Source organism: Penicillium cosmopolitanum (genome assembly GCF_028827165.1).
Source record: "Penicillium cosmopolitanum strain IBT 29677 chromosome Unknown utg000009l:1.0-9042332.0:1.0-9050551.0, whole genome shotgun sequence".
Lineage (NCBI taxonomy): Eukaryota > Fungi > Ascomycota > Eurotiomycetes > Eurotiales > Aspergillaceae > Penicillium > Penicillium cosmopolitanum.
Genome location: NW_026622679.1, coordinates 5,383,477 through 5,394,924, shown reverse-complemented (window position 1 = coordinate 5,394,924; position 11,448 = coordinate 5,383,477). Strand labels below are relative to the sequence as shown.

The following is an 11,448-nucleotide window of genomic DNA, read 5'->3' as shown; positions in this document are numbered from 1 at the left end:
TGATCTTCGACCAGGATTATAATAAAGTTTGTGTTGGGTTACGAGCCGAAAGATAACTTCCTATTACGAGCAAGTGTGGGAAAGCGAGATTTCAAGAGAGGGTTATGCATTGTAATTCTAGTCTAGAATGGTATCGTCTGGTCACTGGGTGATGGTATGATGTTCACAGAAGTGGACGACCTAATGACTAAGTTGGATTAGCTGATGTTCCCAACTCAATGGCATGTTGTAAATAGCAAATAGCATGTGCATGTGTAGTTTTCTCAGACAAGATATACTGGCAAGTAGCAGACCGACCGGGAAAGGAAGGTCCGTATTTCCTCGTCATGTTCGATTTGGAAGGTAAAGAAGTAAATAGGTTTTGTCATCCTCGAAAGGGGGAGGTGGTTGAGGGAAGGGGAAAAAAGAAATGAAGAAATGAAGAAATGATAGCAAAAGTTCAACTTACCATGAGAAGACCGACCTGCAGCGATGAGCTGATGGTTAGTGGCGTGGATCATCCGACATTAAGACGACCCAGAGGCAAATACTCTCAAGACACACTCGGATAACTCCGGTTCATTTTGCAAAGGCAGAAGATGCGGTGGCGAGCAACACGAGGAATAAAAGAAGAAACTGGATGGAGCGGAAGAAAAAAAACCGCGTTGAAATACACTGGGGTCACATGACTTGTTGATCGGGTTAGCGCGGTTTGGTTGAAAATGAAGTGGAAATGAAAGTGAAAGTGAAAATGAAGAGAGGAGGATGGGAGAAAGGATATCTTCATGATTAATGTAAATAGAGTAGATTTACTACTCTACTTCTACATTTACACTTACACTTACACTTATTGACATATGCCTATGCTGTAGAATCTGCTCTGTCAGTTCGGTTACATCCTCCACTTCGGACCCGGTTCCTCCGTCCCCAGTTCCTTCTTCGCTCCCACCGGGCGATCATCCTCCTGGAACCTATGGGCGATCGCGACAAGTCCCTCCCTCTTCAACATATTCAAGGTCTTGGTCTCTGTATGTCGTTTCTTTTCTCTTTGACTTATCATCTACTGTCTACCACTATCACACTTCCTTTCCCCCCATCCCCCCACCCCCATTCACTCCCAAGGGGAGAAGAGGCCCAGCAGCCCAGCCCCTCCACACGCCTCCCTATTATCTCCCTCTTCCCTCTTCCCTCTCTCTTCTCTCTTTCCCGCCTCTTCCACCACCTCCCGAGATACCCTCTACCCAACTCCCTCCCCTCCCACCCTACTGACTCGGGTTCTGGTAGGAGAACGAGGCCTGCATTGAGGGCGAACCGGGTGTGAGAGAGAGAGTGTGTGAATAGGCTGAGGTCCCTATCGATGCACCGGCCGTGTCGCGCTGTATCAATTCGCCTGGTCTTGGCCTCCACCCCGAAACGCTAAAACCCACCGCCGGCCCATCTCAGGCGCGCTACTTCCATCGCACATCGCTTTTCCCCTCGGTCGCCTCCCCTCGTCGCTTTCGCGGTTGACGTTGATACCCTTGGAGGTTTCTAGTCGGCCTTGACTCCCTCCGCAATGATGATGGCGCAACCGTTTCCCGCCCATCAAGGCATGCAACATGGCATGCCCCCGGGCCACCACCCAATGGCCGGACAACATCCCAACGCCGGACATCCTGGACCTGGAATGGTACAACAAATGCACCCTGGTGTCTCTCAACCGGGCGGGCCCCAGGTGAGCCAGCCCGGCCCCATGATGGGTGGCATGCCCCCGGGCGCTGGCACCGCTGGTCCTGGCGGTCCCGTCCCGAACGCCCACGCCCTCTCCCATCTGAACCCCGCGAATGCGCACATGTTTCAGCAGCAGGGTTTTCCTCAAAATTGTGAGTTCTGCTTTTACATCCAGCCCTACCATATTTTATTCCCCTCAGGAATCTCCTGGTCGTCTTTCACAATCGACGCGCGACTGCCAGTGATGGACTCTCTCTCCCCCATCTCAACTGGAACCCCCAAGGCAATCGTTCCTGCATTACGAGTACATGCTGATGTTTTATGTCTCGTAGTCGCGAATAATCCCCAAATGATGCAGCAACAGCAGCAGGCTCAGATGTTTCGCCAGCGGGTCATGATTCAGCAACAGGCACAGGCACAAGCACAGGCACAGCAACAGCAGCAGCAGCAGCAGCAACAGCAACAGCAACAGCAGCAACATGGTCTCCCTGTTTCATTACCAAATGGGACACAGGGGCTCAATGCTGCCCAGATGGCTGCAATGCAAGCGAATCCTAGAATGAACCAAGTCAACATGATGCACCTTCAGCAACAGCTTCCTCACGGTCAGCAAGGCCTTTCGCAGCAGCAGATTATGGCTATCCAGCAGGCGCAACAGCAGCATGCGCAGCAGGCGGCCATGGCAAATAACGGACAACCCGGCCAGCATACCCCCCAACGTGCTTCCGCGCAACCCCCAAGCATGCACGAGACCCAGGCTGGGACACCACAGTCTCAGCATGGCGCACTGCCGCAAAGCGGAACCCCCCCAGCCGAACCAGCAAGCGCAAACCCCTTCGACACAACCACCGCAATCACAAGGCCCTCAGCAAGCCCAAGCGACGCCAAACCCTCAACCCCAGCCATTACCCCAGTCCCAGCAACCTGGTCAACAACAACCTCAACCCGGTCAGCAACAGCAGCCTCAACAAGGACCTCAAGGCCAACAGGGTCAGATATCAGGCCCGCCAAGCCAACAGGCCTTGGCTGCTCAAGAAGCTCAATTCAAAGCCCAGCAACAGACTCAGGCTGCCATGATGATGCAACAGCAACAGCAACGGTTAAATAGGCAAGGCCAAGCTACTCTGTGTCTCCATTCCTACGCAGAGCACCTTGGGAACTTTGCAAGCCGTGGCGAGGCGACTGACTTCATGTTTTGGCATAACTTTGTAGAGAAATTCTACTCTCCCGGCGGAGTGCTGCGCCAGGGCGTTTGGAGCACCCAAGGGGGGGTCAAAGCAATTTGAGATCTCCACTCCCGCGCTCGCGAGATTTTATGTCACACAATTCAACACCGGTATCAAGCAGATTCAATTGGTTGTCGAGGGTGCTCGTGAACGCGACTTGCCAAATGGCGGACATATCGTGGAAGCCCCAAAGGCTTATTTTATCTACTCGTTCACCAATGAGTGCCGACTATTCACGCATGGTCACCTTCGCGCATACTTCGATGTCAACAACAAGATTGATATGCTGGACTTTACCGTCACCGGCCACGATGAATATGTCCCACGGTCTATGCTCCAGTCTCTCGAGGCGTCGGAGCAGAAGCAGAGCCCGAAGGCGACTAAAAATTCCGGAAAGCGAGCGCAGAAGCAAGCGCCGAATTTCACGCTACCAGAGTCGATGGTGACCCCGAACGGCGTTCCCAGTGGAGTGTTGGATTTCCTCGAGATGGCAGAAACCATCTCCCATATGCAAATGCTCTTCAACTTCTCCCAACAGAACCCAAACCTCTCCCCACCTGAAGCCCTCCGCAACCTCGTCAACACCCTTCACACGCAGGGCCCAACCGCCCAATTTGCGACCCCGATGAATCCAGGAATGCAGCCTATCCCTCGCCAACCCAGCATGAATGGTCCTTCGCAGTTCGCCTCTCCTGCTATGGCCCATCTTGGTCTTCCCGGGGCACAAGGCTCGCCCCATCTGACCGGTTCAGCACATGCGAGTCCTGCCCAGAGCCAGATTGCCGGCGCTCCCGGAATGCCCGTCCAGCCGTCGCCAGTCATCAATAATAGCCCCAACGTTGGCGGCAACAAACGTCGACGTGCCAGTACCGTGAAGATGGAGTCCGAGGATGGCAACGAAGTCAATGGCACTGGCGCACAGGGTGCGACCAAAGTGAAAGCCAGCCCTCGGGTACCAAAGAGACAAAAGGGAGCTGCATCCTAGCGAACTCTTCCCTTAGTGGCATATACTGCCCTTTTGCTTTTGATCATCTTGTCTCACGTTTCAAGAGGGGGCAACTCCCGCATAAATGGATACCAAGGCGACAAATCGGCCCGTCCTTTACATTGTTTCCTTTTTTGAGCAAGAGATCCTCATGATCCCTCCTCCTCCGAAGGGGGAGTTGTCCTTCAAATCCTCGTTTTTCGGTTCTGACGATAAAATATACCGGTGATGGGGTATAATTATTGTCCTACCTGTCTCTTCTCCGACGCTCTTATTCGCGTCTAGAAGCGGGCGGCGGGGCAGCTATTCATAGTGGTTCCCCCCTAACAACTCCGATTCTAATGTACTCTATCTCCTCCCTTTTCAGCGTTTCTTTGGTTGGCTCGGGATCATCGCCTTTGAAATTTGCATGTCTTTTTCACCCTCCACCCCACCCCTGCGTCTCTCGAAATTTACTCTGCCATGCTCCGGGGTTTGACGATTTCTGGATTGATAACTACTTGTTTTCCGGGCGTTTGCCCTTCTCTATTGTGATTGTGATTATCTGTTCTTTATTTTCCTTGTTGAGGGCCTGGATGAACTGGCCGAATCCTTGATATCCGTGTTGGCGATTGCAATGGCGTCGGGCTTATTTGTTTCTTCTGGAGCTCCGTCCGCGTGCATTTTTTGGGGGCTTTCCTTTGGGCTCGTTCTGGTCTTGGGCCTTGATTCTTTGATGATGATTTCCCCTCCCCACCCTTTGGGGCTCATCGCTTTGCCGCAAATTACTTTTTTGACGAATCCATACATACTACCAGCAACTTGCAATTACATACGGTGTAAAAAATGGGGTAGCGTGACTCTCGTATAGATGTGAAAAAGGTCAAAGACTATGCTATGCGTTGCCTAATACTACTGAATACCCTGGAGCTATATGAATCCAACTCCACCCTGTTAGATGAGTTCGCCGGATCGGATCGGCGAACTCCGCTCGGCATCGGCCAACGCGATGTGATAATGAGAATCTCGGCATTCCTGACTTGTTATCGTGACGTTCCCCACCAACGGCCCTTGCATAAACCTGCCCCTCCTCTCCCCACGACTTTGGAATTCTTCTTCTTCCTCTCCAAGTTTCTCTCCTTCCACACTAAGGTTGTAATTTTCTTTGCAGCCATGTCGCACTCTCACGATGCAGGCGTTAGCCACTCCCACGACGACCCTTTCAATGGCCATGGCCACTCCCATGACATCCTCGATGGTCCCGGCTCATACCTCAACCGCGAAATGCCGCTGATTGAAGGCCGTGACTGGAAGGATCGTGCTTTTACCATCGGTATTGGAGGGTATGTTTGCAGAGAAGCAGATGGAATTGAGTTTGGGTTTCTATCTGGACTTTCTCCTCTCCTTCTTACCCGCTCAACTATTCTATAGAATTGTAATATTGACTCGATCCTGCACCCTCATCTAGACCCGTCGGTTCTGGCAAGACTGCTCTTATGCTAGCCCTTTGCCACGCTCTCCGTGATCAGTATAACATTGCCGCCGTTACCAACGATATCTTCACCAGGTACGAAGATTCCCACAGCTATAGCTACTGGTAGCTATAGCTGAACCTACCTATGAAAACCCACCTGGGAGCTCTCTCCCAACCCAGCTCTCCCCCGGGAAAACCACGGAAAACCCAACACAACCCCGGACCAAAACGAAAGAAGCATAAATTCTAACAACATCCACCACAAACAGAGAAGACGCCGAATTCCTAACCCGCCACAAAGCCCTCGCACCCAGCCGAATCCGCGCCATCGAAACAGGCGGCTGCCCCCACGCCGCCGTCCGCGAAGACATAAGCGCCAACCTCCTCGCTTTGCAAAACCTCCAACGCCAATTCACAACCGACCTCTTGCTCATCGAGTCCGGCGGCGATAATCTCGCAGCCAACTACTCGCGCGAACTGGCAGATTTCATCATCTACGTTATTGACGTTGCGGGCGGTGATAAGGTTCCCCGGAAGGGTGGACCGGGAATTACGGGCTCGGATCTATTGGTTGTTAATAAGATTGATCTGGCTGAGGCTGTTGGGGCGGATCTTAAGGTTATGGAAAGGGATGCGGGGAAGATGAGGGAGGATGGTCCGACTGTTTTTGCGGTTGTTAAGGATGGGAAGGGGCTTGAGCATATTGTTAATTTGATTATTAGTGCTTGGAAGGGGAGTGGGGCTTATGAGGTTAGTTTGCAGCGGTGGAAGGAGGGGGCTGTTAGGGGGTCGGGGAGTGTTGATGAGTAGAGGTGATGTTGATGTTGATGTTGGTATACTACCTACTGGTACTTGAACTTGGACTTGGATTGGGACACTTTTGATCAAACCATTAATCAAGTCTGGAGTGGCACAGTGATATTGAATCCTGCTTCTGCTTCTGCTTTTTGAGTACTAGTACTGGTTCTATACAAAGAAATATATGAATGTCATGAACGAATCTTTCCCTCCGTTTTCAACGCCTGAAATGCTGCAGTCACCATGGGCTTCAAAATGTATCTCCACTTTTTTTTTTACAAAAGAAAACCAAAAAGGAGAGCCGTGGCTGGGTATCTGGATACTGTCCGTGAAAGAAAGGCAAGAAATTATACTCAAGAATCCTTCTTCGCGGCGAATCGGCCCAGAGCAGGTCCCAGTTCTTCGCGCTCTTTCCGGAGCTTCTCCTTGTGGCGCGAACGATGTTCCTCGCGCAGGGCCTCGGCCTTGAGTCTCTTGTCATCGATGACATTACCCCGACCCTTCTTACGCAGATACTTGCGAAGAGCGCTGTTGCGACCACGACCGCGGTTCTTAAGTTTCTCCATGTGGTCCTCAGGCCGGTGGTCCAGGTTGCGAGTCTCCTGCACCTTCTTGTCGCTGATGGTGTCCAGCCTACCAATGATGCTGGGGTCGAGTGAAATCATATCCGGCTGGAGCTTGGTGAGCAGCGAGTGCACCTCAGCCTCCTGGCGCTGCTTCGTGTTCTCGTACGGGTTGGCCTCCAGCGAGTCGAAGTTAGGCTCACCGGCGCCGGGGACGAGAAGACTTGCGAATCCTTGGTCGTGGGCGACGCCTAGAACATCTTCGTACGGGCACCAGCGCATGTTCTCGATGCGTTGACCATCGCCACCCCACGCCATGTATGGGCTGTTCACCTTGCCTTGGTCGGCGACGGCGGCGTCGAACAGGCCGCGCCACACACTGACTTGAGTGCCCCAGCCCACGGCCGTCAGACCGCGATCACTGATAGCGACGGATGCTCCGGGCTGGTAGCAGGAGTATGAGTGCACCTCTCGGAACATACGGATATCCCAGATATTCATTCTTTGGTCCTGGCCGGTGGACACCATATAGCGACCCTGGCGGTCGATTGCGAGAGAGCGTACGGGTCCACGGTGGACCTGTGCCTTAACGAGCGCGGTCTGCGAGTTTGGTGACCATAATGTCACGGTTCCGTTTTGGTGTCCGGTGTGGAGGATGGCGTTGTGAGGGTTTTGGGTGAGGGAGGTAGGGCGTCCTAGGCGTGTAGGTAATTCGGCAACTGTTTGACCGGTCGAGGTGTCGGTGTATTTGAGATAACCACTCATACCCTGTATAATTTGTTAGATCAAGGCCCGGGTATATTTCATAGCAAAAGTAAAAGAAGGTAACTCACGACACTGGCAAGAAGAAAGTGGTAAGGGAGGAACTCGAGGAAGAGCGGTTCCAGATGCTTGTTCAAACAGTGAATTTCGACACCATTGTGATCATAGATGTAGACGTATTTCTTCTGCGCAACAGCGAAGAACTGGTTGTTGTGAAGCCAGCGCGCATCGCGAACGGTTTCATTCAATTGCAGCTCGCAGCCGAGTTTGCCATCACGCCAGTCCATTGTCGCAACATGACCCTTTCGTCCCGCCAACAAAAGATTGCGTCCGTTTCGAGTATAATCCGTGCGGTAGGGTCCGAAGTCGTTCAGTCGTAGCTCGAAGCCTTTCTTCGCTGTCTCCATTCCAACGCTGTCCTTGATCTCATCCTGTCGAACCTTGTAGGTCTTCTCCAATTCACCCTCGGGCTCCAGGAATCCGGCCTCGTGCTCCAGCAGAATTTCAGCGTCCTTGGCTTGGAGCATGGCATTTTTGTGCTTCTCTTCCTGCGCCTTGAGGGTGGTGCGGAGCTTCTTGTCGCGAATGTTCTTCATGGAGGGAGCTTTGCCACGGCCGTAGGTTTTTTGGGCTTCGGCCAAGCGCATCTTAGCCTGTCGGTCCTCAGCCGACATGACTGCCTTGCGAGAGTCGGAATCAGCCATCTTTGCGGTTGAATGTTCAGACAGTTCCAAGTTCCAAATTCCAATGAGGACCGCGGGAGACTTTTTTCCTGAAAAATTGTGCCAAGAGTTGGCGCTCACCGCTCGCTTATCCTCCACTTCGAATTTTTGTTTTTTCTTATCGCCATTTTCTTTTTTGGTCTTGGTGGGATCGCTGCAATTCTCCAATTTACTCTTTTATTCGAATTGGAAATTAGACTATTCGACAAGTCTATTCACTACTTCCAAGCTGGACTCCCTCCCATATCGTTTTAAAGGGTCCAGTGCCAATATGGCGCCCACCCAGGTGCATTCCCACCGTTCGACCACCAAGGTCTCCCACAAGCCTTTTAAGAGCAAGCATGCCTCGAAAAGTGCTTTGAAGGATCTGGCGAAAGGTATTGTCAAATATTCTCGCATCGATTTGGTCCTATCAAAATTGCCCATGCTGACAATCTTCTAGGAAAAATCGAAGTTGAGCGGGGCACTCGCAAAACCCCCCACCAACAGCTCAAGTCCAAACTCGACCGCCGCAATACAGCCCGCCAGAGACAACAACTGAAACACCAGGAGAAGGCACAAGCCGCGAGTATCTTCGCCGGCCAAAGTGGTGCCCCCCGTCATGTCGCTATCGTCCCACTCACCCCCGATATCGATGTCACTGCTGTCATTCGCTCGCTGAATGAGAGTGTTGATATCTCTTCCGAGATTTCCTCTGAAGGTGCTACCCGAGTGCGGGTTGATCGCTTCAAGCAAAGTCTACACTATCTTCCCGCCAAATATGATTTGATCAGTGCGCTGGATGTGTGCCGCCTGGCCGATTTCGTGGTCTTGGTCGTGTCTTCTGAGACGGAAGTGGAGGAAGAGGGTGAAATTTTGCTGCGCTCGATCGAGGGCCAGGGTATCTCCAACGTCGTCACGGTGGTTCAGGGTCTCGACAAGATCAACCCGGCCAAGAAGCGTCCCCAAGTCGCCTCTTCCCTGAAGTCTTTCGTCAACCACTTCTTCCCTACTGTCGAGAAGGTTATGTCTCTTGACTCTCGACAGGAATGCTCCAATGCCATTCGATCTCTCTGCACTGCTACCCCCAAGGGTATCCGATGGCGTGACGAGCGTAGCTGGATGTTTATCGAGAATGTTCAGTGGCCAGAATCTAGCTCCGAGCTGGTGGATGATGTTGTGGTTACTGGTGTTGTTCGTGGACACGGCCTGAAAGCTGATCGTATCGCTCATATTCCCGGCTGGGGTGATTTCCAGATTGACTCAATTACTGCTGCTCCTTTGGCGATCACCAAGGGCAAGCGAGATGACGCCATGGCTGTTGATACCAACGAGACCACACAGGTCTTGGATACCCCTTCCGCAGACCAAGATGACATGGCTACTATTGCCCCGGAAGAAATTGAGATGGATGACGACGTCGTCTCCATGGCCGAGACTGACCGCAAGGGTGTCTTGCTTGATGACTACCACTACTTCTCTGATGATGATTCACATATGCCCGCAGTTCCTAAGAAACTGCCTAAGGGTACCTCCAAATACCAGTCCGCTTGGTATGTTGAGGACGTTTCAGACTCTGGGTCCGACCTCGAGGACGAAGACGAGGAAATGGAAATGGATACAACTGGCGCGCCTGAAGATGGCATCTTCCCCGATAATCAAGATGCCATGACCGAGGGTGGTCCCTCTGAATACCCACAATCCGAAATGTTCCTCGACCCATCTCCTGAAGATGAGGCACAGGAACTGGCAGACTACCGAGCCAGCCGCAAGACAGAGGCCGAGGAAGATTTGGAATTCCCTGACGAGATCGAGCTGCACCCCAACGTACAGGCCAGAGAGCGCCTTGCCCGATTCCGAGGTCTCAAGAACCTCAAGATCAGTCCTTGGGAAACCTCCGAAGACCGTCCCTTTGAGCCCGAAGAATGGCGCCGCCTGCTGCAATTCGGCGACTACAAGGGCACCAAGAACCGTGTCCTCCGCGAAGCTCTGGCTGGTGGTGTGAACCCTGGTATCCGTGTCGATATTCACCTGCGTGCCGTACCGGCTGCCCTGCGCCAGAAGGCCCAGCCCTTCTCGCTTTTCTCACTCCTCCGTCACGAGCACAAGAACACTGTTGTCAACGTCAACTTGACCCTGAGCTCGAGCGTCGATCAACCTCTCAGGTCAAAGGAGGAGCTCATTGTCCAAATCGGTGCGCGCCGAATGGTCGTCAAGCCCGTCTTCTCCGCCGGCGACAATACCCCCAACAACGTCCACAAGTTCGACCGATTCCTGCATCCCGGCCGCAGCGCCATGGCTACTTGGATTGGACCCATGACCTGGGGCGCCGTCCCCATGCTCGTTTTCAGGAACAAGAAGTCCGAGGCAGACGAGGAGATGCTCGACTCCGCAGAGGCCAGCCAACCCAGCCTCGACGGACTCGAGCTGATCGGTACCGGCACCGTGGTTGCGCCGGACCAGAAGCGCGTGATCGCCAAACGTGCCGTTCTCGCTGGTCACCCTTACAAGATTCACAAGAAGGTCGTTACCGTCCGATACATGTTCTTCAACTCCGAGGACGTCGCATGGTTCAAGGCACTGCAATTGTGGACTCGCCGTGGTCGCAGTGGTTATATCAAGGAGAGTCTTGGTACGCATGGTTACTTCAAGGCTACATTCGATGCCAAGATCAACCCGCAAGACTCTATCGGCATCAGCTTGTACAAGCGTGTCTTCCCTCGTCCGGCCCGGGCTATCGAGGAGATTGGCGCGTAAGTACTTTCTGCTTCATGATTATTTTATTTTTGTATGAGATGGATGAAATTTTTATTTTTTGGAGACCTGAGATGGTATGTCGGGACTATGTAGTAGTCCTGTGCTGCCTTTTTTTGGTGGGAAGGATTGGCGTCATGATACATCCGCAAAAGTAAATAGACTTGAGACGTTTCAATAATGAATCACGACTTTCTCTGCTATTTCTTGAAGATACGTGGGCAGGCCCCGGGATTAGAGAAATAAGTAATATACCATTTGGTATTCTACTAGAGTAGTACCGCATTATATACTACTCACCTGGGCAGTACCCTGAACTGTTAGGACCAAATTGAGCAATTTGCATACTACGTATTAGTAGCTATTGGGAGAATAGCTTCAGTGAGGGAGTGGCAGAGCTTACGGAACACTAATGATCTTAGTAGAAAAACTGGGTTGATTGCGGCTATGGAGCACCGTAGTCGTAGGAAGCCTATCCGTCATTCATCTAAAAGAGCCGCTCATTCATCGTTATGGC

General features: G+C 52.3%; 4 protein-coding genes across 4 annotated transcripts; 3 read left to right on the top strand and 1 right to left on the bottom strand.

Annotated features, from left to right (window-relative positions):
- Positions 1–1,570: 1,570 nt before the first annotated feature.
- Positions 1,571–3,900, top strand: N7509_010092 (LIM domain-binding protein; the record flags this gene model as incomplete). Its single annotated transcript, XM_056634729.1, has 3 exons — positions 1,571–2,408; positions 2,462–2,679; positions 2,902–3,900. The coding sequence occupies 3 exons, from the start codon at positions 1,571–1,573 to the stop codon at positions 3,898–3,900; spliced, it is 2,055 nt and encodes a 684-aa protein (XP_056485349.1).
- Positions 3,901–4,896: 996 nt separating this feature from the next.
- On the top strand, positions 4,897–6,163 carry N7509_010091 (urease accessory protein UreG; the record flags this gene model as incomplete). Its single annotated transcript, XM_056634728.1, has 3 exons — positions 4,897–5,222; positions 5,348–5,446; positions 5,623–6,163. The coding sequence occupies 3 exons, from the start codon at positions 4,897–4,899 to the stop codon at positions 6,161–6,163; spliced, it is 966 nt and encodes a 321-aa protein (XP_056485348.1).
- Positions 6,164–6,504: 341 nt separating this feature from the next.
- Positions 6,505–8,180, bottom strand: N7509_010090 (WDR46/Utp7 family protein; the record flags this gene model as incomplete). Its single annotated transcript, XM_056634727.1, has 2 exons — positions 6,505–7,482; positions 7,548–8,180. The coding sequence occupies 2 exons, from the start codon at positions 8,178–8,180 to the stop codon at positions 6,505–6,507; spliced, it is 1,611 nt and encodes a 536-aa protein (XP_056485347.1).
- A 289-nt stretch (positions 8,181–8,469) lies between these two features.
- N7509_010089 (small subunit rRNA maturation protein TSR1) lies at positions 8,470–10,934 on the top strand (the record flags this gene model as incomplete). Its single annotated transcript, XM_056634726.1, has 2 exons — positions 8,470–8,575; positions 8,641–10,934. 2 exons carry the CDS (start codon positions 8,470–8,472, stop codon positions 10,932–10,934), a joined length of 2,400 nt encoding a protein of 799 aa, XP_056485346.1.
- Between the last annotated feature and the right edge of the window lie 514 nt (positions 10,935–11,448).